The following is a 25,800-nucleotide window of genomic DNA, read 5'->3' as shown; positions in this document are numbered from 1 at the left end:
TCCAAGAACCGGAACATCAGCACTGAGACGACGGCCTCATTCACAGCCAGCAAGTCCCTCTTAGAGTATGCAAGCCCCACCTGGCAGGAGCTACCTGTTTATCTCAGTTCAATTGGGGAGTGGGGGTGGGGAACCTAGTTCCCTCTATTGTGGCTCAAACATCCTTCCAGTGGGCTAGGCAAAGGTCTAGTGGAGAAGGGAACTGTCCCATAGCGTCCGTCACAGTCAAGTCAACAATGAGAACAGTTAATACATTACACACAAGACCAAGGGCACACGAAAAAACTTTGCCCCAACAAAACAACCAACAAAGCTCCAAGAACAATGACAGCCTGATGTGCTCTGGGTGGGGGGGTAATCCTCCAGGCTCAATCACATCAAAAACAATCCAGACTCGAGGATCTCTGTTCTTAATCAAACAGACATCAGGGGCTTCCACATCCCTGTCAGTCAGACATGCACCTTTTTTTCTTGGAAGAGAAGGAGAGTAAAGTAACAATGATCACAACAAAACACACAAACCCCTCCCACAAAATGGCTCTGACAAATTCCCGGGACAAAATACAAAGTGGCACTTCCTCCCACCGTGGGGGAAGATACCCAAAGATGCTCCTAAACCAAATGGTCACCTCTGAGGTGGCCTTAGGGCTCTGGGACGTCTCCCTTTGCCGCCAGGTTCACTGTCCGGACACGTCTGTCCCAGTGATCCTGCAAAGTACAAATCGAGCCTGCAAAGTATAAAACAAAAGTAACAAGACAGAGAGACACAGACAAGACAGAGCGTGCTCATACCGGTAGATGTCAATAAACCTCTGGACCCTTGGGTGTCAGTCAGGGGGAGTTTGAGAGAAAATCCTCTGCAAGGGCTAGTAAATGTGAAACATGCCCATCTCCCTCTGCTTCCTTTAGAAAGGGTGAATTCCTGGTCCATTAATCACTAACCAGGGACATTTCTCCTCCACATATTGGAAGAATTTTATCAAATCCTTTTTCTTTTTTTTTTCTTTTAACTCTTATTTCTCTCTCCCTAAGATTACCTTTCATCTCCTTTAGAAAAACAGCCTCTTTAGATACATTTTTGCCCATGATCGATGGGACGACATACTTACCTCAAGACTCTCCCGCGTTGCACGAGTGATGCGGTCCGGGCGTCTCTACCCTGATCCTCTCCGGGGCCCCTTCTGTTGTCCGTCGTCCGGCACGTCACCGTGCCTCGGGCCCCACGTTGGGCGCCACTTGCCCATCCCGTGGGCCAGGTTATTTGATGAGACCTGAGGAGGCACCTCCTGAAAGATCAATGGGGGCGAGAGAGAAAGGAGACCAGGCGCATAAGGGAAGACAGAGTCAGTCTGGTTCGCGTCAAGGTCTTGTTTATTGACTGGGTATTGAGGCTTATAAGCAGGGCTTCAGGCAGGGAGGGGGAGCAGGGGAAGCAAAAGGAGAGAAGAATGTAAAATTCCTAAGGAAGGGTGAGGTCGCTTTGGTCCCAGGCCCCTGCAGCTGGCTGATTAGCACGTACTCCAGGAAGTTGTACAGCCCGCGGTTAGGCCAGGAACCTGTTTTTTGTAAGGTTTGATAAAGTAAGGAAGGTCACACAAAATTCAAGACACAGCTGTCCGGAGTCGGTCTCCAACAACTTACTGATGTTCCTTGCTTTATAACCAACCATTCCTAATTTATTGGCACCAGTATAGAATGTAAAAGCCCCAGGAATTGCTACTTTCTTCACTATGTGGGGAAGAATCCACTTAGCTCTTTTTATAATTTGCAGTCGCTTACTTTTTGGATAATTGTTGTTAATTTTTCCTAAGAAATCCCTACTACAAGCTTTTTGTTCACACTTAATCACCCACATTTGCACAATTTCAGCATCAGTATAGGGCACTACAATCTCAGCTAGATCCATTCCTGACAATTGACAAAGTCTTATTCTTCCCTTTATGATTAATTCAGAACACTTTTCTATATAGGTCTTTAACTTTTTACTCTGTTTGTGAGCTAAAAATATCCATTCTAAAATATTATCTTCCCTTTGCATAATAAGTCCAGTAGAGGAATGAGTGGAAGTTAAAATTACCAAAAAACACCTCTTTGTGAGATCTAATTGATTCACATAGGCATTTTGCAGCTTTTGTTTTACTTAAGCTAATTGCCTTTTAGCCTTAACTGTTAACTGTCTTGGATTGTTTAAATCTGAAAAAATTTGAAACAAATTAGTTAATTCTTGAGCAAACAAACCAGTGGTATGATGCAGCCTACTAATATCACCCAATAATTTTGAAAATCATTAAGAGTATGCAGCTGATCTCTCCTAATCTGTACCTTTTGCAGCTGAATTCTCTCTTTACTTAAATTATAACCTAAATAACTAATAGTATCTCCTCTTTGTATTTTTTCAGGAGAAATTTGTAATCCCCAACATGGTAAAATTTTCTGTACCATATTAAACATTTTTTCTAAGGTGTCTGTATCAGAAGCAGCCAATAAAATATCATCCATATAATGATAAGTAATAGACTGAAAAAACTGTTTATGAACCACTTCCAGTGGTTGATTTAAAAAATATTGATATAACATATTTAACATTTTTTATTTGTCCTTTAGGCCCTACCTATACATTTAATCCATTCTACACTCCGTTTTATTTGACATAAGGTTCTAATGCCTACAAATTGAGTGGAGATTCTCTTGTTAAGACCAATTGGGATTTTAAGATTTTTGAAAAATTACAGATACATCAGCTTTAGTGTCTAGTAGACCTGAAATTTGAATGTCATTTACTTGCAATTTTAGTTTGGGCCTCTTATCATTAATAACAGTTTGTCAAAATACTCTTTTTAATACTTTTAATGGGAGTAATGGGAGTAATAACAATTGAGCAACTTTACCATCAGCATTTATTGTATAGTCTTTTTCACATAAGCCATCTATAGAAGCATTAAAAGTAAACTCTGTAGGATTTTAAGAGGCAATTTTAGGCAACATAATGGAGCATTTCTATATAATTTTAAAAGGAGGATCCTTTTTTTATAGATCCCAAGCAACATGTTAATGCAGTTTGTCAACCATCAACAGCATGGATCAAACAATCTACCTGCATTCCATTCAGCAAAAAACAACTTTTGTAAGCTGCTCTCCATCAGCAAAAGAGCAGTTCCCATGAGCTTCTTCCTTACTAACCACACTATCTAATAACCTAACAACCCATTTTGTTTCAGGTGTTACATTTTTATAGAATTTAACCAAGAATTTCTAGAAAGTAATGATAAAAGACAGCAGCATACCTAATATGTAGTTTAAAATCATGAATTTTGTTCTTTAGTTCATTTACTATGAATATTAAACATTCATTTAAACATTAATTATACAATCAAAAGAAGAGAACACCCTTTATACAATGAATGACTAATATCTCTGGAAATTTATATATTGACTCCGACTGCAATTGTTTTTTATTAGAAGTTGGCTTGTTCAATTTTTTTTTCTTTCTCCCTTGAAGAGATTGTTAATAATGAATTATTTCCACTATTAGGGAAAAAAAATTTCCCATGAAAGAACCTTGAATATTGAGTTATTCACACTCTGAAGAGACAAAAGCAAGAAGCATTTAAGCAAACAACAAAATTCTAAGCTCTTGGCCGCTGCAACAGTAAGTCACCACCTGCAAACCCCCCACTCCCAGCTTGTCATTCTTTATAATTCAGATGCTGCCACTCTATGCTGATGGCAGATCTGTGAAAGAGCTGACTGGGAGAGCTCTGAGTTTCAGCTATGCTGGATTTTTATATTGGGAAGAGCCTTATTGTTTTTCTTCTTCCTTTATTTTTACTGAGAAGAGGCTTTTTTTCCCCCTTTATTTTCCATTTATGGGGCATTTTGGTTTTTAGAGCTTGATTCAATATTTTTTCCCTTTTACCGGGAAAAATCCCTTTTCTTGATTAAGCATTTCTTCCTTTTGTGTTGAGAAATTTTCTATTATTTCCTTTCCTTCCCTCTTCTCTATTGGGAAGATTTCCATTCTTATTCTTTCTCTTTCCCTTTTTTCTACTGAGAAGGACCTTTCTTTCTTGATTTATTTTCTGTCTCAGGAGCTCTTTTATTTTTAAACTTGCAATTAGCCTTTTAACATTTCTCATTTCTGAATCTGTTTCATCTGATGAAAGAGGAGAGTCATTTCCAGTGTCTTGGGTTTTCTAACTTCCACTGCCCTCTGAAACAGCATTCCTATCATTCTGTGAAGGTACATTCTCCTCTGCTGACTGACAATTTCTAACCTAAATGTCTTCTCTTTTACTTTCCTGTTCTACTTCAGATGCAGCTTTAAGTGACTCCTCACTCTGCAACAGCTCCAGAACATTTGAAATCAAATTACATAAAAACTAAATTTTTAATCATATGGGCTCTCCATTCTGATGGACTCTCCTCACTTGCTTCCATACTTTCAGTTTTAACTGGACCTAAGGAGTTGCCTGAAACCAATGGCAATGTCATTTAATTAATACAAAAAGCTCTGTAAGCTGTTTTTCCTTTACTCAATTTCCTTTTAACAGGCATTTTAATAACTGCATATACTATTGCTCTTGAGATGGGAAGTTTCCCAGGGTTCTGCCTCTAGCAAGCTACATGAAGAAGTTGCCCAAATACCTATGGTTTCTACTCCATTGTAATGCTTTCTGCTGCGAAGCATTCACTTATAGCCTCATGGGGTGTTCCATATGATCAGTTGACTGAGGAAGAGAAGACTAGGTGAAGGGTTCACAACACGCCCCCACGGTCGGGCGTGTTTGCATATGCCTGGCGGACACTTCCACCTAGCCAAGTCCAGTTCAGGATAGCCATTTCCGGGTCAGGGCATCTCTCATGACCAGGATGCCCAGAGGACCTGGACACTTCTCCCTAGCCAGTTCCAGGTCAAGATAGCCATTTCCGGGTCAGGGCATCTCACGTGACCAGGATCTGTGACGTTGCATGGCAACGTAGGCATGCAACGTGACCATGTGATCTACGTGCTTGCGTGGAGTAGTGACATTGATCTGTGCACGCCCAGCCTTTAAAATCCAGCGCCATGTTCCTGGTTCTTCTCCACACACTTGTTTCCCACAGGCCTGTGCACTCTCTGTCCCTTTATCTTTAATAAAACTCTTATTAGCAGATTTTGTCGTGTTTCGTGACATTTCCTTGCAGGGTAAGAACACAGCGCAGCCAAATAACTAACACTAGGGCCTGGTTTACTGATGGTTCTGCACGTTATGCAGACACCACCCAGAAGTGGACAGCTGTAGCATTACAACTCCTTTCTGGGACAACTCTGAGCAATACTGGCGAAGGGAAATCTTAGTGGGCAGAACTTCAGGCCGTAAACATGGTGATATATTTATTTGGAAGGAAAGATGGCCAGATGTACAATTGTTCACTGATTCAATGGACTGGCTGGATGACTTGGAAAGAGCATGAGTGGAAAATGGCTAAGAAAGACTTCTGGGGAAGAAGTATGTGGATAAATCTCTCCAAATGGGCAAAAGACATGAAGATACTATGTCCCATATAAATAGTCATCAAAAGGTGACTTCATCTGAGGAGGAGGAGGAGTTCAGTAATCAAGTAGATAGGATGACCTGTTCTGTGGAAATTGAGCCTCTTTCCTCAGTCATTCCTGTCATTGCCCATAGCTGGAGAGATGGCTTAGTGGTTAAGAGCACTAGCTGTCCTTCCAAGAGCATCTCCAACCCTATGGTCTGGCACAAGGAAAAGGGCAACAACAAAACTTTTCAAATGTGCTGGTGCCCCTCTCACCATTTTGCCTCTTTTAGGATTTATGAAGGGCATGTCTTCTGGGCCTTCCCATTGTAGATTGGGTTTTACACAGCATACCCACTATGGCATTGCAGTTTCCCTGAGCCTTAAAATCCCTTCATCAACTCTAAGCCAAGAGATATCAAGCATTTCCAACTCCTTTTCAGTAGACCATCTTATGACAAATGCTTTAGCCAACCATTCAAACAAACTTTTGAAACCATTTTTTTTAACTGTGCAAACTTCCATATTAAACCTAGAATCTTCATTCAGAGGCCACATATCAATAAACTCAGCCTGACCCAGTTTTATATTCCCTCCATCATTATCCCACACTCTTAAAATCTGTTCCCATACATATTCCTCAGATTTCTGTTTGAATGAATTAGCCAGCTTATTAAGCTCTTTAGTAGTGTAGCATACCTCTTCAATGATTATACTTTCTACCTCTCCACTAGGAGCCTGTTTGCCTTAAGTCTGGTTTTAAGTCTAGAGGCAACTATTGAGAGGTTCTGAGGGACATCAGTATCATCTTGCCTAGCATTTCCTTCTGGGAAAGCTGCTGCTGGTTTAGCAGATAATGAAGAATTAATTTCCTCAGTCAGAGGTAAAAAATGCAACATTTCAAGGGGGTGGGACTGAGGGTGAAGAGACTACTTCCTCAGTTAATTAAACTTTTGAGAATCTGAGAGTTCAAAGTTCTCAGCTTTAATAGGGTCTTCCCACACATCCTCATCCTATGTTACAGGACCCCATTCTTTACCAATTACTGCCCTGACTTTAACCACCTATACCCTCCAAAACTGGGAATTGAATTTTTGCTGTAGTTCAGCCAACCTTACAGTGAGGGCTTCAGTCTGATTTTCTGCAACTTGAGCTCTGTGGCTGCTGGAGAGAAGATTTTCTTCCATGACACACTAAGAAACCTTTAGACTGCTTATGTCCATCTGGAGAAGGTCATTTTTTTTTTTTACTAAGTTCACTGTCATCTTTACTTTCAGTGCTGAAAGTTGGTTAATTTTATCACAGAGCTCATTCCTATCCTTTGTTAATTTATCTAGAGATACTAAGAGCAACAGAACATCATTGTTTTTCTTATTTTTCCACAAACCGTCAGAAATTTTATATACAGAGTTACCAAGTCCACTGCTGCCCACAATTGGTGAATCAGAATAATCAAATACATTTATCTCCTTAAGTTTGTAAACTAGTTCACACTGTGGGCTTTCAGTACTCCCCAAGCTCTCAGGAGAGGCTTCAGTAACTGGAGAGGATTGGGTAACTGTAGATGTTGAAAAATTGGAAAGACTATGCCAGATATATAAAAGATTGATTCTTTTACTTCTGTTACTCTAAAAACACTTCTTGTACCAAAATCTATAATTTACAGAATGAATCTCTCTCTCTCTCTCTCTCTCTCTCTCTCTCTCTCTCTCTCTCTCTCTCTCTCTCTCTCTCTCTGTTTCTTTCTCTTTCTTTATATATGTGGATTTATTAGAATGACTCACAGGCAGTTAATTCAACAATTGCTGTCTATGAAAAGGAAGTCCAAGAATCCAGTAGTTGCTCATTCTACAAGACTGGATGTCTCAGCTGATACCCAGTGTATATTGGATCCTGAAAAAGTAGCTCTAATGCTAGTGAAGGGATGACATTGCTAGCAAGGTGAGGGCAAGCAAGCAAAGTGAAAGCCTGCTTCTTCCATGTCCTTAATATAGACTTCCAGCAGAAGTTGTGGCCTAGGTTAACCGTGTGTCTTCCCACCTCAAGATCCAGATTAAGGCTGAGCAGTGTTGGAGCACACTTTTAATCCTAGCACTTGGGAGACAGAAGCATGCAGATCTTTGAGGTGGAGGCCCGCCTGGTCTAGAGAGTGAGTTCCAGGACAGCCATGGCTACACAGAGAAACCTTGTCTGTGTGTGTGTGTGTGTATATATATAGATAGATTATAAGTGGATTTTCCTATTGAACAAAAATCCCTCAGAGGTATGCCCTCCATTTTTGGATTTTAGTTAATTCCAGATATAGCCAAATTGACAACCAAGAATAGCCATCTCAATTAGGCAGGTAAGTACCCAGACAAAAAATTACATAATGCATTCCAGAGCCAGTTAAAAATGAATTCTGGGCTAAGTATGCTAAATACTTTCCTTTAACATAGTTTTAATAGGTTAATACTGAATCATACCCATGTCTAATATAACTTCAATCCTTGTTGGAAGGTGTTAATAATTCTGCTAGCTCAAGTTTCACAAGAAAATCGACAAACTAAAATCTCAGAATTTATCTACACACTTCCTTCAATGTCTAATAACCCAAACTGTTCATCATTTCACTATTCAAACTTGGTCCAAACATTGATCTACAAATTATCTGGGAGAGTTACCTTAAGCTACTGAATGAAAATCTATATTCTAATAGGATTTATAGTTAATTGGCATGCATGTTACAATTTAAAAGGATGTTACCTCATCCAATGGAAACTCAATGCAGAGATGACTCAGGCAACAGATCACTTATTTGTAGTATCATTTGAGAGAAGATTGTAATGGCAATCTCAAAATGTCCATATTCTGTTCAAAGTAGTAATGTCAGTGGCAGTTGAATGTAGTCAAGGCTCTGTGCTGCTGCTGGGGAGTTTTTTTCAGTGACTTTGACTCAGGTAAAGCCCTATTACTAGAATCACCACAGAAGAGAATTTCAGAACAAGCCACTGTGAAGCAGAGTTGAAGGTTATTAAAAGGTATTTTTAGGGGATGGAGAGATGGCTCGGAGGTTAAGAGTACTGGATGCTCTTTCTGAAGACCTGGGTTTGATTCCCAGAACTCATACAGCAGTCACAACTGTCTATAACTACAGTTCCAGGGGGATCCAAACCTTATTTTCTGTCCTCATGGGCAGAGACATACAAGCAGGCAAAACACTCACACACATAGAATAAAAATAAATTAATCCTTCAGTAAAAAAATTTTTTTAGCATGTATCTTAAGCACAGGGTAAATAGGATAAGAATCAGGCATGCCCAAGTGACAGAATGGGCTTCTTAAGGGAGATAGGCACTTTATTGTATTTACATTGCTGTATCCATAATCCTGTGGCTTTCTGAGGTTATGTTTCAAGAGCATAATTTACAAGTCTTGAAGATTAAGCAAAACTTAAAATGTCAGTAAATTTTAGAAATTAAGTGAAGACATAAGAGCTAATTTATTTATATAAAAGAACTTCCTTTGTTAATAAAATTATAAATGCTTTTTTCTGTGCTTTTATTTTTAAATTGCATGTATTTATTTAGTATATTGTGGAAGTAGGGAGGGTGGGAATTTGCTCAAAGCATGATTATGAAAAACAAAGGACAACTTGCAGGTGTCAGTTCTCTCTTGCTTTGTGGTTCCTGGGCATTGAACTCAGATTGCTAGGACTGGCAGCGTGTGCCTTTATCTACTGAGCCATCTCACTAGCCCATAGAGTGGTTTTATGAGGGGTCTATTTATATTTAGGGATGAGACTGGAGTGCTAATATAGTAAGATATAAAGTTGCAAATACTTCTGTCCAAAGTAAATAAATTGTTGTCTTTCACATCCTTGTTTGGGATATCCTAAAATTGTAAGCATTATCTGGAAAGTAATTTGGTTTTATCAGCTGTATTGAAATTTCTTGCAAACAAGATCTAAGTGAAAGTCTTCTTTCCCTTCTAATGTCCCTTCATTTTCTGTTTTTATAATCTGCCTCAGTAAAATCTGTAAACTTTATGCAAATGTATCATTAAATAACATGAAAAATAGAGGAACTGTTCTTAAGTGAAACTTCTCCACTTTCCAGTTGTCTGGTGCCTCTTAACTTTGTCTTCTGAACTCCAGTACTGCATCCTAGGAAAGCCCACAGTGAGACACTCAGATAAGAGCAGAAGGTGGTTAAGAGCCACATCAATGGCAGAGGTATCCTTGGTTAAAAAAAAAAAAGGGCCCATATGTCATCCTGGAAAAGAGCAACTCAGACTGTGAAGCACCTACTTCTGTCTCCCTTCCTCTACTTGAGTACAGTTCAAGCCCAGCCTTTATAACTCCCAAAGAGTGCAATTTTTGTAAGCACACAGGATTTGAGTAAGTAGAAAACTGTATGTTTTCCCTTACTCTGCATTTCTGTTTCCTGAAAAGGAAGTATATGCCAAGTACTAGAAGGTCCTCCTTACTTGGCCCACTGGCCTTCAAGCCGCAGTAGGCATGGAAAGATTAGGACGGAATCAAGAAAGGCTCATGGAGGATAACACTTTAATAGCTAGTTCTCAGGCTCTGACCTTAAGATTCTGATTTCATGTGCATTCCTGTAGTCCCACTCAGAAAGTTGAGGGAAGAGACTCATTTTAGGTCAGGAATATGAGGCCAGCCTTACCTACATAACTAGACCTTGTATCAAACAACAATGAAAATAATCACCTTAGCTTTGGGGTAGTAGTATAGCTTAGTAGTACAGCTTTTGCAGGGCATATACAAGACTCTCTGAGCCAATAAAAGAAAAAGAAAACAATCTTATTCTGGTAATATATATGCTAGTTACTGTGACCTAATCATTACACATTGCAATTTCTACTGAAATGGCAAAGAGTACCTCACAAATGCACTATGTAAATATATATCAATTAAAAATATAATGTAGTTTTCAAAATTGTTCCACTCTAGGAGATCCGGACTTAAGCCCCAAGATTTAGGTCTTAAAAGGTGCTTTGGCTGAGTCTGGTGGAGGAAGTTTAGGCCCACATGCCAAGGAACAGTGATATAGACATGGCCCTACATTTATGATGGCTGTGGGACTGTATATTCATAGACCCTTTGTGAGTATCTAGAATATCCTACAACATCTAGTACCCAATGCCACAGCCTAGCAAAGAGTAACATTTATTTGTTTACCTTAATGATCCCACCTCTACCTAGGAGCTGGTGCAACTGTCCAGCATCATGGAAGGATATTGTATTGCATATCACTAGTCAATGAAATATCAAAATTTAAAGTAGTTTCTGCACCATTATAAAGTTGAAAAATGGAAGTTCAGCAAGCATTGTAAGTTAAGAACGATTTTGAGGACCACAGAGCTACCTTTATTTATTCTTCAGTGTCTGTTTTCTATTTTGACTTGATATTGTCACCATTCATTATTGAGAGATGATTTTCAGAGAGCTGAATCACCATTGCTGAACCACTACCGTGCTTGGGCTGAGTGGGTGGGATGGGGAATTGTGCAAGGTGTAGCTACATTAGAAAGATATTTCTCAACTTCTCCCCGAAATGACAAATTGACTTTCAAGATTTGTGAAACAGATTAACTGAAAACTGAATTACCTAAACAGAATTACCGGAACTTACTACCTGTTACCCAGAACCAATATGCCAAAGGCACTAAGGCTTTCTAAGTGAGTACGTTGATCTGAAACTGCTAGGGTCCAGATTCTACCTCTCCACTTACAGCTTACTATCATAGCAAAGTAACTTTTTTGAGCCTCGTTTCTCCATCCATAAATTAACAGGTATATGGCATTATGCAACCCCTACGCCCTTGATTGGATAAAAGGGTTAGACAGAATATTTAATTGATTGATACCAGTGCTAAGACTAAAATATTTGGTAAATATCTATTTTATTTTTAGGTTAGTGCCACAAAACCATTGTGACAATGTGGGAAGAGGCTGTGTGAAGAAGGATAGTAGAAGTCAACGATCTCTTCTATTTAGGCAGTTCAAATAAATTACTGTAACTTGCATGTCTTGCAAGGGGGCTCGGTCGGTTGAAGGTTCATAACCCTTTTTCATGCCGCAGGCCACACAGCTCTATCTCCTTCCCTTCAAAGGCCCTGGAACGACTGGAGGCGGCTCAGTCCCCAACAGGTGTCCTCTGGGCACAGCAGCCCGCGGGTCCCTAGGGCCGCCCCGCCCGCGGTGCGCACCACGGAGGATGCGGCCTGAGCGTGAGCCTGCGCGGCCACGTGACGGCTGCTATAAGAGCAGCAGGCTGCGGACTCCGGCCCTCCTCGCTGGCCGCGGTCCTTTCTCGGCGCCCCGCTATTCCGACCCACCTGGCCGCAGTATGACAGGTACGCCTGCGTGACAGGGTTCCGCAGCGCGACCGCCGCTGCACGGGCGGAGCTCCAGCAGCTCCGGAACCGTGGTAGTCTGCGGCTGCCCGAGCTACGGACCCAGCTGCGCTGCGGACACAGCTGCGCCGCAGAGCGGCTGCTTCCGCCTCCTGAGTCCTGGGAAGGCCAGGCGGGGTGGGGCGGACGCGGGGCGCGGCGGGCTCATGCAGAGCCCTCACTTTGGGGCTCCCGATACAGGGAGCTGCGGGCGCCCTGCGGGAACACCAGGCTGCGGCCCTGCTTTGGCCTCTTCGCTGAGCCTATTTTTAGGCCTCTGGGGCCGGGTGCGGCTAGACCGGAGCCGGCTAGCGCCCCGGGAGGGCCTGGGTGGCACTTGTTGCGAGGTTTCAGGCTCTGGGCGATTGTGCCCCAGGACCAGGCACTTAGGGGTGACTGGTCCTTCCGCGCACTTTAAGTTGTAGCCTGGGTTATGACAGCGACTGACCTGCCTTCTGAAGGTTAAAGCACCTAGCTGTCATTGGTCTTTCCCTTCCACTTGCAAGATTAGCTAAATCTGGTGTTTATAACATCTGACCTCTCCCTTCATTAATTTAATCTGAGAAAGTATAGCGTTGCCACCTGTAACTTTTAAATCCTATTTATATTAAACTTTTCTTCACTTTCTGAAGTCTGGGCCGCTTTGGGGTTAAAGCATAATTCACTTTGCTTAGTTTATTTACTTTTGGGGCAAATGGTTTTGAAATGTTTCTGTCTCAGAATGTTTGGAGGATAACAGAAGTAAGTACAGGCCGAGGTTGATGGATACTTTAGTTGTTATTACAGTGTATAATTGACTGGAGCTGGGAATTCACAACTTTCTACATTTTAGTAGTGTAGTGGCTTGTTCTGAAAGTCAGAATGAAAATGGCTTTCAGGTCAGCTTCTGGGGAATGCACTGGTCCCCCAGACATTCCACAACACTCTCCCTGCTCAGAGGAATTTCACTACTTCTAGCTTCTTCACTGGAAAATGGGCGAAGAAGAATGAGGAAACCTGAAACAGTGACAGTGACAAAATCTCCCAGCTCTCTTCTTGGGCAGCAGTGCCCCCAGAAGACCACTGCCAGAGTTTGACCCTCTATGAACTTTGGATGCCCACCAACTAATATTAAAGTCCTCTTAGAGATAGTCCCCAGAATGATCACAGGAAAAGCCTGGAAAAATTTTAAAGGCTGGTATAGTGAGGATTGTTCAATGGGGAAAGAATACGTTTGCCTTCTGTTCTGGCTGAGGCTTTGGGAAAATTGGCATGTATGTCTCTGTCTCTCTTAGGGGAGCAGGAGAGGATGGGGGAGGGAGGCATATGGCTCATTCTCCCAAAGAATCGGAGGCTGGCCATGGTTCTTACCTTTAATTGTTGTACTTGGGAAGTAGAGGCAGGGCAACTGTTTGGTCAACTTGGTCTATATAGCTAGGCCCTAGCTCAAAACAGTAAGACTGGAGATGTAGCTTGTTGGTAGAACACTTGTCTAACATGTAGAAGGGTTCAGAAGCATGTGGATTGGATCCCCAGAGAAGAATGGGGGTGAGGAGAAAGAAAAGACAGAAGAGAGATACAGGAGACAGCAAGACACAGGTTTGTTGGCCTCTGAGCTCACCAAAAGTGATTGGTCACTATGAGGTCAGTCTAGGCAGAAGCTCAGTTACTTTCTGGGGTGGTAGGTAATGGGGCTCTTGCTTGGATGAAAATACCATTCATCAGACTTTGTAGAAGAAAGGACATGTGCTTTGTGATCTCATTACTATCTGTTTCCTAAGCTTCACCCCTTGTTAACCTACAGTTTGATCTAAGAATTTGTCTAGACTCTAACTGGGATTTGAGTTTTGTGGTTGGTGATCCTCTGGAAGGTTATCTGGCATTCCTGCTAATCTGCAGTCTTGGCTGCTGTGGGATCGTCTGTATGTCAAGTGTGTTGCTGATTGGTCAATAAATAAATCACTGATTGGTCAGTGGCTAGGCAGGAAGTATAGGCAGGACAAGGAGGAGAATAAAGCTGGGAAGTGGAAGGCTGAGTCAGAGAGACACTGCCAGCCGCCATGATGACAAACAGCATGTGAAGATGCCGGTAAGCCACGAGCCACGTGGCAAGGTATAGATTTATAGAAATGGATTAATTTAAGCTGTAAGAACAGTTAGCAAGAAGCCTGGTATGGCCATACAGTTTGTAACCAATATAAGTCTCTGTGTTTACTTGGTCGGGTCTGACGGCTGTGGGACTAGCAGGTGAGAGAGATTTGTCCTGACTGTGGGCCAGACAGGAAAACTCTAGCTACACTTGGCCTATTCCTGGATGGCTACTTGAGTTCTCCCATTAAAGGGGCTGCTGCCTCACTAACACAGAAAGTTGATCTCTGAGGAGATGATTTTGCTGAACTACTGTTTGAGAGTAGACCTGGGAAAAGGCCTTTTCCAGCTGAGATATGCTTCTTTTTCTTTGTATTAAGATCAGGCCTTTGTGACGCTGACTACAAATGATGCCTATGCCAAAGGTGCGCTGGTCCTAGGCTCATCTTTGAAACAGCAAAGGACTACCAGGAGGATGGTTGTACTCACCACCCCACAGGTCTCAGAGTCCATGAGGTGAGGATTACCTGCCTATCTGTCTCTTTGCCCTTGGGGCACTAATATCCTTTCCCCTGTTCCTGGGATCAGTGGGCACCGAGCCCATACCTTCCTAGGGAGCTGAACACTAGATAGAGACAGATAAGTGATGCTAAGCTAAAGACTCCTGAATTTAAAATCTCTTCCTAGCTTTTGGGAGATGTCCCAGGATTCATCTTGGGAGGTGCCATTCTGGCCTCCATCTTCCTAATTTCATCTGGGAATGAGAGAAGACTTGCCCCTCATTGAGTCTTTTGAGGGTGAGCCTGCCAAATTATATCTGTTCTTTCTCATTTGCACTCCTTTCCCCAAATGAAGCTAGAATTGTGTTATTTCCTGTAAACAAGGAAACCTTCAGGTAAAATTGAACAATTCCCTCCATTTCCAGCTGATATTTGCCACCAAATGAACTGTACATATGCTGGAATAAAGTCCTTACTATTAGGTTTTCTGAAACTGTTACAAGATTTGTTAGGGACACACACTAAGAAGTATAAGCTGCTTATTGACTGGGTTAGTTCCTTTTGATATTTGGAATTCAGTTTTGTGATATCTGGGTGTGCCAGCAGCATTGTGTGGTCTTATTTTTACAGTCTCCTAGCCTTCTTAGAAATTGAGAATACCTTACATTTTAAAAATGTAAACCTAGGCCAAGGGCCTTTAAAAATGAGACATTATACATATGTGCATGTGTGTGTGTGTGTGTGTGTGTGTGTGTGTGTGTGTGTATGTGTATCTTCCACATTAATGACATTGATCTTAAATAGCTCTTGAGAAAGGTACCCAAAAAGCTTTTTCCTAATATTTCCATTAGTGAGAATTGCATAACACCCAGATCTGATCTTGAATCCCACTGTCATGATTCACTAAAGTCACTTGTACCACTGACCATTTCTGGTTAAAAACAAAATTAAAAAAAAAGACCAGTTTACTCTCTGAACTAAAATGTATTTTTATCTAACATGAGAGATAAAATGCAACACCATTTTTTTTCCTGTGAATCTGGTATATGGTTCTTAGTGAAATGTTTGTATCATTCATTTTTCCTCTAGCTAAGTGTCATGCCTACTTTATTAACATACCATTAAAGACATACAAACCTAAGTTCAATCCTAAGCACCATTGTAAAAATCTAGGCATGGTGGTACATGTCTGTAATCCCATTACCAGGGAGGCAGAGAGAGGTGGATCCTTGGAGTTCACTGGCCCGCCATCTTACCTAGTCAGTAAGTCCCGGATCTCAATGAGAGAAGATTTCTGAAAAAACAAGGCAGATAGTTACCGAGGAATGATTCCTGAGAATGACCAATGACTTCCACATACACATGTTCTCATGTGTGTTCACTCAAACACATGAGTACACACACACACACACACACACACACACACACACACACACACACATTTAGGTAATTTTGAACACTGAAAACCCTTAAATATCACAGACCAAAATGAGTTTTTCATTATAGACAAGTAATAATAAGAGCAGTTACATTCGGTTCCAAAACAATGACAGTCTTCTATTGTGCTTTCTTTTGCTGTGATAAACACCATGACCAAAAACAACTTGGAGAGGAATGGGTTTATTTTGGCTTACAACTGAAGGGAAATTAGGGTAGGACTTCAAGGCCCTGGAGGCAGGAACTGAAGGAGAGGCTGTAGAGGAACTCTGCTTACTGGCTTGCTTTCCATAGCTTGCTCACTCAGGACCACCTTGCCCAAGGTTGGCATCACCTGCAGTGGTCTGGACCCTCCCATAACAATCATCAATCAAGAAAATTCCCCCACAGACTGCCTATAGGCTAATTTGATGGAGGCATTTTCTCAATTGAAGTTCTCTCTTCCTAGATGACTAGCATATGTCAAATTGGCAAAAACCTAAGCAGTACAGATGGAGAACTTCAGGAAATTCTTGGTTTATTACTCTAGGAGACGTGATTAGTTATAGGCTTCATCTCATATATTATATGGACATTATCCAGCATCACTTATTTAAAATATACAAAAGTCAGTCAAGTCAATTGCAATAAAATGTTGCTGTCAAACACATGGGCTAGTACAGAGATATACTCTTAACAAACGTTGCTCAAATTTTTTCAAAGATATTTTCACAGCATGCCAGGTATACAGTGATACAATAAGAAAGAAAAGTTCTCTTGTGATAATGTATTAAGACAAGTTGAACCATAAACAGTTCCATTACTTCATGGAATTAACTACATGTGCACATGAACATAGTTGTTCTGAGGTGAATCAAGACAGATTTAAGGGGGTATATGATGCCAAAGCACCTGATTGTCTCATGATTAATGGTAGGGCAGTACAGGAACAGTCTTAAATGGGTCATGTGCTTTGAAAAGATTCTATGTGATGTTTTCTGGAATTTATTTTTACAGAAAAGTTTTAGAGACTATCTTTGATGAAGTCATCATGGTAGATGTCTTGGACAGTGGTGATTCTGCTCATCTAACTTTAATGAAGAGGCCTGAGTTGGGCATCACATTGACAAAACTCCACTGCTGGTCACTTACTCAGTATTCCAAATGTGTGTTCATGGATGCAGATACTCTGGTGAGTGTGACTTTCAAGGCTGAAAGGATGTGCATAGTAATAGAGACCTATCACTCATTTGAGAAATTCTGTCAAGATTTGACAGTAAAGTTCAGATAAAACCACTATCATAAAAAGTGTCAAGTGATGAAGGGGAGTAATCCCAGGCTGCCTTACAGCTGTCACCATCTTTTCTGTTGGGTAACAGGGAGAACCTAGGAAGGGTGTCCGGAAGCAAAGCATTCTTGTAATGCCTTTCTTTGTCTTTCTCTTTCTTGAATCAGGTACTCTCAAATATTGATGATCTTTTTGAAAGAGAAGAATTGTCAGCAGCACCAGATCCAGGGTGGCCTGACTGCTTCAATTCTGGAGTCTTTGTCTATCAACCCTCAATTGAAACATATAACCAGCTGTTGCACCTTGCTTCTGAGCAAGGTAGTTTTGATGGTATGTATCTGCTATCATGTATTTGATAAGCTATTAGTAAGGCCTCTTCTCTCTCTGACACATGCATATGCACAATTTCTGTGAATACACCAGAGTAACCTAAACTAAAATAGACAAGTTTTTTTTGTTTGTGTGTGTGTGTGTGTGTGTGTGTGTGTGTGTGTGCGTGTGTATGTGTGTATTTGTTTGTGACATTGTTCAGCCTGGCTTCAAATTCACTGTGTAGCCAAGGATGACTTTGAACTTCTCATCCTCCTGTCTCTACCTCCCCAAATGGCATTCATCACCACAACTGGGTTTGTTATTCAGTGGTGGGATCAAACCAAGCTTCAGTCATGCTAGGTAAGTACTTCTCTAGATTCATGTAGATGCCTGAAGTGACTTTTTTTTTTTTTTAATCTAAACTAGAGCAAGTTTTTAAAAACTGAGAAAAGACCAAGGAATGAATTCTGTCTGAAGGCTAAGGTCAAGCACAGTAGCAGCTTGCATTCCTCAATCCCCATCACTGGAGAAAAAAACGACTTCTGCTTTTAAACCTTAGTAAACTTCCAAAGTACTTGGCAGGCATTGTTAACAAGGATCCAGTGTTATGTCCATGGGAACATAAGAAACCAGCCTGATAATTTGGCAGTCATACTTTTGTAACAAAGTTTATATGAACAATCTCTGCTTCCAAAGTGTCATTTTCTATAAGACTATGTATGAAGTAAAATGTAAAATTGTATCTTCATAGCTGATGAGTGTAGCATTTACTAAGTTAGGAGCATTTACTTGTACATATTAACTATATTTATAGCTGTTTGTGACATAGGCCCATGTGGAGGTCTCTGCAAACACCAGGGCAGGCAGTATAATCCAAGTGAGGCAAGAAGGAAATCTGGCTCAGTACAACTGAGTATCCAGTGTTGGTTCAAATGTCTAGAGTCTGACAATGGGCAGTTTATTTTAGGCATATTTAAGTACAGTGCAATTTGGAAAAAAGCTTCCTGGTGTAACACAATTCCATGTGCACAGTGAGGCATAATTACATCGAAATTATTTTCAAAGCACTGTTACTTCTCCATGAAGATGGGTTCTAGAGATAGGCTAGATGTGTTATCTTAAGGGCCTAAGGAAGGAACTGATGTGGTCTCAGTCATGCAAATAGTACGAGGTCATCTCGGCCATTAACCATCTTTGGTGCTGTATATGGGAGCCTGGCATAGTACAGAGGTCACCTAGACTATGAACTACATCCATTCCCAGCCTTCTGGGCAGAAAACAGGTTACCCATCTCTCCCTTTGAAGAGACAGCTCTGCATGTTTAACATTCCTGGATTCCCTCATGCTATCTGTGAGTGTAACAATTACTGTGCTCCCAATAGGCCCACATATCTTTCACAAAACATTTTTCTCATCTTTTTTTTCCCCTCTGATGTTAGAGATGGAACCCAGAGCTTTCAACATGTTAGGCAAGTGCTCACCAATGGGGAATTTGACCAGCTGAATTAGTAGGTATATTTCTGTTTCAGGCCAATCTGAAGTAAGAAGCCATTGTTTAAAATAATAACAAAACCTCACAAGATAAAACCAATAGTTAATATGCAAAAGCAGTTCTTTTTTCAAACTAATGGTAGTGGTTCTTTAGAAAAGGGAGCACATTTAGTGCACACAGGAAGGACATGCTCCATAAAACCTTTTCAGTAGTGACTCAGTATCAGACCTTTGATACTGTGGCAGATTGGAAGCAGGAAACCTGGGGATGGCCAGAAGCCTGGGCAGTGTAGCATATCCATCCTCCAGCAGCTTCTTTCTTCCTCTTCTTTCTAAGAATATAACTTGGATTTGAAGTAAATGGGTCTTTCAGAATAAGCTGAACCAGCCTTTCTCATTATAATTCAGCCCTGGGTATCAACAGAAGATCATTCTTGGGTCTTGGGAGATGGCTCAGTAGGAAAGAGCACTTGCAATGCAAGCATGAAGACCTGTGTTTGAATCCCCAGCACTCATGTACAAGATTGGCCTATAATCTCAATGCTAAGGGTTAAAGGAAGACACACAAAGATTCATTTCTGTTAACTAGTTATAAAAGTTAAAAAATTTTAAATATCTTAAAGGTTAAGCTGAACATTTGTTAGATTGCTGAAGTCAAGCTTCAAACTTCACAGTATTTCAATACACAGTGGGACTTTTTTTTTGTTTTTCTCTTCATAGATAATGAATTCTGTATAGTCATTTGCCTGAAGATTTTGGATTTCTATTTGTAATCTCACTGTAAAGAATATAGATGTTTAAGTTTCAATCTTGTTTCACATCCTAAGCTAGTAGTTTAAAACCAGGAATGATTCTGTGTTGTATCTCCTGTTCCCCCACCCCTCACCCCAAATCAAGAGATGTGTGGCTACTTCTGGAGAATTTGTTTTCTTGGGACAGGGTGTATTATGTATCCAAACTAGTTATGTAGCCCAGGCTGACCATGAACTCATTATCATCCTGCCTCAGCCTTCCAAATTCTTCTTGGACACATGTGGTTGTCTCAGCTGAGGAAAGCCAGTGCTACCAGCATCTGAAGGCTAGAAGCTGAGTCCACTGTTGAATAGTTTGCTGAGCACAGGACAGCACCTACCAATTAACTATCCAACCCACAATATCGGCAGTGCTGGGGTTAAAAAGCTCTGTTCTATGCCAGGGCCTCATGCACCTGTGAGGAACTACAGTGAGGCTGTGGAGATTGGTCAATGGGTAAAGTGCTTGTTCTGCAATTGTAACAACCTGAGTTCAGTTTCCCAGGCCATGTAAGAAGCTAAGGGGAATTTAGAGTATCACAGTGTTTCTGTAACCCCAGCAATGGGGGATCAGAGATAGGATCTCTCTGATAACACACAAACACACACACACACACACACACAGTCTTGCTTAAGCAACTTTAAGGAAATATTAAATGTTTACTGGGACCAACAAAGTGAAAGGGTGTCACTTTACTGACATGCTTTTAGCTCCTACCATTTTCCTCTTATGAAAAGAATGGAAATGTGGTAATCTTCACATTTAGAACTTCTACAACATTTCTGTTCCTTACACTGAAGACAGTTGCCTTTGCAAAGAAAGAGGGGAGTGATTTTAGCAGAACTCCACTGTGTGGCTCAACTTTTACTTCAGGTGAAGCTCTTTCTACTTCCTCTACTCCAATTGAAGGAAGTTTAATCTTCCCAGGAAGCCGGCACAACCACTCTCAAGTTCAGAAAATGAATCAGATTCTAAAACATATCTGCTGCCTAAAAGCCACATGATTTTCATCATATAAAGAGAATCTAGCTTCTAGTCAAACTGCTGGAAGTTTAGCTGCCAGTAGTCACATGCCATAGTGAATTATGCAGAGTACAACTAAGGAAAAGGAAATGTGTTAACAGATGGAATCTAAGCTGCACTGTGCACTATGGAGGCACTAGGAGTTGAGGGTTTGTTGTTAAGCAGTTTCAGTGTGTGCAAAGTATTCTTCTGGAAAGTGCTTCTGCTTTTTCACTAGAAGTGAACCACTAAGATTCTCTCTGTGCTGCTAACATGGTTCATCATTTAATTGCAGCTTCCCAGACACTGGCCTTCTTTTCACTTGTTAATGGTAAGGGAATGAGTTTTCTCTGTTGTTAGAAGTGAAAAAGTTGAACAGTTGGCTGTTCAACATGTTTAAATTCAATAGAAGAATAAACTAGCTACTCTTAACTAAAAAGCTTTTTCCACTTGAGGTGTATGTTCCTGCATTTTATTTAGTAAAGGAATCTTACTCTATGCCTTAGGAGCCTCTCTACAGGGGTGTATTCACTTGGAGCAGCACCTGTGTGACAGTGATGAATGGGACTTATACCTAATACCAATAAAATATTTACTTATAAAAAACAACTGTGTGGTGGCAATAACTATGATTTGCTTCAAATTTTTAATATATTTTATAGTTTGTAAAAATTATTAATAGATACATAAAAATTTTAAAGATCTATTTATTTTTATGTATATGAATATCTTGCCTACATATATGTATGAGTACCACATGTGTTCCTGGTGCCTAGGTAGATCAGAAGAGGTCATCAGATCCCCTGGAACTGGAGTTTCTGATAGTTGAGAGTCACCATGTAGGTTCTAGGAATTGAACCCAGGTCCTCTGCAAGAGCAACAAGTACTCCTATCTACTGACCCATCTCTCCAGCTCAATATATAAATACATTTTTAATGTTGTTTTAAAACATTTTTTGTTGCTGGGAATGATGGAACACACCATTAATCCAAGCACTCTGGAGGGAGAGGCATACCTCTCTGTGAGTTCAAAGCTAGCCTTGTCTGCATATAGCAAGTTCCAGACCAGCTAGAGGTACACAGTGGGACCCTATGTTAAGTTTTGTTGTTGTTATTTAGGTGTCAAGCCATAGGCATGGGGGCAAACATTTTCAGATGCTCCTTTCTCTTGTGTACATCTTCTGAAACTGCCAGGGTGCCCCTTCACATTTTACATATATTTATCAGGGTCTTACATATCAGCATTCTCAGATTGCTACCACAGAAAGCATGTTAGCAGATGATTGTATCTGTCTGTCTTGACAGGCCTGCTTAATCTCTTGCTCACGTTCAAAAGATTGGAGCCTGGTGTCCCTGACAAGCCACATGGGCTGCTGATGGCTGAGCTTTTGCAGCTGCTTTTAAGCCCTTTTGATGAGAAAGAATGTGCCTGCTACTCTTCTAATCACTAGCCTTCAGTCACATCCTCTACCAATTGCCTCTGGCTAGGAGAAGAAGCCTAATATGGCAAACCATGCTGACTTTTCTCCCCGCCCCCAAGTGTCTGTATTATCAGAATTTAAAACTAGTGATTGCATACCTCATTCATGACTGGCATCTAATTTTCCATAGGAGCAAGTCTTAAGTTCAAGTTCCTATAGAGTTTTGTGTTTTTAAATTGTTTTGAAACTGCTTCTTGAAGTTTTCTGAAAAGTTGTACAATATTGTGAAATCCATTAGATTTTATAGGATAATATATAAACATTTCATAGAAGATGAAGTTCAGGCATATTAACGAGAGAAAGAGATCCTGATACTACAGGTGCTCATCAGGGTGAAATGAAGTTGATACATTGAACTCTAAATCTGAACTTAGTCCTCACAAACCTGGAATGTGCTTTATTTCCCCTGTGGCTCTGAAGTATTCTAAATTAAGGCTGCTTGTGTATCTGTATTTATTAGTTTTAAAACCTCAGTACAGGAATTCATATTGCCCACTCTGGAGTGCCCCATTGTTTGTTTAATCTTGATACTTGCTTTAATTATTATAACCAAAGTACCCTAAATTTTTCATTTATATACTAGAACCTGTGTTCATTATAAATTTTGCAGGAAATAGAGAATGTATTTTTGTGGCTGAATATTAGGTTTGATTTTACTTTAAGCTGAATTTAGGATCTGTAAGAAAGTTGGTATCCCTCCAGGTTCTCAATTCTCAATGATATCCTTAGAGTCTGATAATGTTTTAAAATGTCTTACAGATCTGGTGTACCTTCTCTAATCTTTGTAGTTCATCTGGCTTTCTACTGAACTTACCCAACAAAAGAATGAAGGACTGAGGCATTTTAAAATAAATGAGCACATATAAGCTTTTTCTTAAAGCTGCTTTTTTCTCATCCTGCTCATGAGCCATTTTTCTTAGCCATCTGTCCGTCATTAGCTTCATAACCGGGGGAAATGAAGGACTTGTGAGAGTCAGGAGGAGGAAAGAACTAATATGTGCCTGCAGACTCTAAATCTAGGCATTTTACATTCTCTTTTATTTCTCCACAGTCCTGTGAGGGACACACTCATGCAGTCATCTGTCAAGTGCTCATTCAGGCCCTGCCATCTAACTAGTACTGGGAATCCACCGTTGTTAAAGTTCAGGACAGTAGCTTGCCTGTGGGGTTATGTCAAAGCCAGATCTGATTAGACTCTTTCTCAACTCTGGCTCAGTGTACAGGAGGAGGAAGATGGGAGTGTTGCTGTTGATTTCTTTGTTTTGTTATGTTTTTTCCCCAATTTTCCCACACTGCAACATTCTCTGGAATAAATTCTGAGAATGATTACATAGGAAAAAGTTCTTATTACTTTGTCCATGTTATGGATTAACTACTTAAAATTTATTTCTCTGAGTAGATAGAGCAGCTGGTGCCTTAATAATTTTGTAGTCCAAAGTAAAAGAGAGTCAGGTCTTTTTTTTTCTTTTATTGTTACTCCCCCCCTCCCCCCCCCCCACACACATGGAAAGCACTTTATTTAGTGTCACAAAGGACTAAAATTTTAAAAGAATGATGCACAGATGACACTTGCGAATAGTGTATTTCTCCCCAGCATCACCAGTACTGTTGTTCAAATGTAGATGGTCTTCTCTTTTCTTTTTTTAAAAATTATTATTAAGAGATTTGTTTTGTTTTGTTTTTCAAGACAGGGTTTCTCTGTGTAGCTTTGCGCCTTTCCTAGATCTCGCTCTGTAGACCAGGCTGGCCTCGAACTCACAAAGATCCGCCTGCCTGTGCCTCCCAAGTGCTGGGATTAATTTCTATTCATTTTACATACCAACCACAGATTTTCCTCTCCTCCTTCCTCCTGCCCCCCCCAGCCAGCCTTTCCCTCCAACACCCCCCCCCCCCATTCCCACCTACTCCAAGGCAAGGTCTCCCATGGGAAGTCAGCAGAGCCTGGAACATTCAATTGAGGCAGGTCCAAGCCCCTCCTTCCTGCACCAAGGCTTTGCAAAGTGTCTTAGCATAGGCACTGGGCTCCAAAAAGCCGGCTTATGCACCAGAGATGGGTCCTGATTCCACTCCCTGGGGGGTCCCTAAACAGTTCAAGCTAAACAACTGTCTTGCCTATTCAGAGGGCCTAGTCCAGCACCATGGGGCCTCCTCAGCTATTGGTCCACAGTTCAATTTAGGTTTTTTCTGCAGCTCTGTTCCTTCCCCTCTGATCTGCAAAGCCCAAGAAAACTAGCATTCTAAATCAGCAGCTGTCAGTAGTCTCCTTCTGTTCTTGGATGTTACTGCCCTCACCTGCGTTTCTATAATGGGTCCATTCACTCATTACTTCAAAAATTATTTTAAGCTCTAATCTAAGCTGGACACCAAGTTGAAGCAAGAATAGTCCTAAATAGCACAGGTTTTGATTTTGTCCTCTCTAAAGCTTACAGTATTTGAGAGCTTGTGGGTGCTTGACAGGTAGTTATGCAACCATGGTTCTATCAGGATCAGCATGCTAATGAGACTCTGGACCAGGAGCCCCTGCCTCAGACTGGGAATGTGTAATTCTTGCTAACATCAGTGTCTTATGGCATGTGTATAATATCTTTGTCATTAAGAATCTTTTTTTTTTTTAAGTGGAAAGAGCTATTATGTAACATGGGTTGTTAAATCAGTTGTTCTTGGTTTAAATGTGTTGAGGCCAGTGAAATTCGGGAATGCCTGGGCCAAGTGCCCGGATTTACCTAAGCCATGTAGGGTTAATCCACTGATGCCTAGTAAACCTAACTCCAGAGGTAAACCTCACATCTCCACTCTCCCCAGAGCAATATTAGCTGTGATTTGGTAATCCTTGGCTTGCTGCTGTGTCCAGCAGTGATAGTGTCTTCCAGAAATAATGTAAAAGCCAGCTTTGGAAAATATGTTTTGTGTCATTTCAGTACCTGATTGAGAACAGCTGAAAATTTTCTTAACTTTATTCGCTTAGTATATTCCCCTCTGCCTTCTTAGTGAATTAGGAATCATTTGAGAGTTGGACCTCTCATTGATCATATGTATTATACCTATACCATAAAACTTTAGCTGCTTTCTATAGAAGTGAAATCTTTAAGTGTTATACCCATTGATATAGTAAAACTTAAAAAGGAGTCATTGTCCAAAAAATTGCAGACCAATGCTCCTCAACTTTCATATTCAACATTCTGCATTTCTATCAAGCACTTGAGTAAGACCTATGCTACTGGAACCTGAATCACAAGTGAGGAGCACAATGGTAGGATTATTCTTATGGCAGAGATACTGAGATTCATGTTTAAACTGGAATTGTTTTATACCTTCCTCTTGTGACAGTGGGGAAGCAATCTTCCAACAAAATGCAGTTCCAGAAACTAGACAGCATTGGACACATGGACAAATTTCAAAGGCAACACTCACTGTTTTATAAAACCAATAGAACCAATGTCTTCTTATTATGTGCCCATGGTTACCAAGCTCATAACCCTATTCAAGTGCTATGGGGTTGTAAGGTCAGCAGCTTTGGGCAGCCTGGTGGAAGGAT

At 40.8% G+C, this 25,800-nt stretch overlaps 1 protein-coding gene across 2 annotated transcripts in view; it reads left to right on the top strand.

Moving 5' to 3' along the window:
- The first annotated feature begins 11,647 nt into the window (after window positions 1-11,647).
- The window catches only part of Gyg1 (glycogenin 1), a 36,320-nt gene continuing 22,167 nt past the window's right edge, over window positions 11,648-25,800 (top strand). The window contains exons 1-4 of one of the 2 annotated variants that reach the window (XM_052732097.1): window positions 11,648-11,877; window positions 14,364-14,499; window positions 16,917-17,091; window positions 17,355-17,517. In XM_052732097.1, coding sequence (XP_052588057.1) covers window positions 11,739-11,877; window positions 14,364-14,499; window positions 16,917-17,091; window positions 17,355-17,517 — 613 coding nt within the window. In that variant the 5' untranslated portion in view covers window positions 11,648-11,738. The remainder of the gene's footprint in view (window positions 11,878-14,363; window positions 14,500-16,916; window positions 17,092-17,354; window positions 17,518-25,800) is intronic. The other variant, XM_052732098.1, reaches the window with a different exon arrangement.

This window comes from Peromyscus californicus, unplaced genomic scaffold (assembly GCF_007827085.1).
Source record: "Peromyscus californicus insignis strain IS unplaced genomic scaffold, ASM782708v3 Scaffold_9__1_contigs__length_137607984, whole genome shotgun sequence".
Lineage (NCBI taxonomy): Eukaryota > Metazoa > Chordata > Mammalia > Rodentia > Cricetidae > Peromyscus > Peromyscus californicus.
The sequence above is the reverse complement of the archived record's forward strand: the minus strand, read 5'-3'. Positions and strand labels throughout refer to the sequence as shown.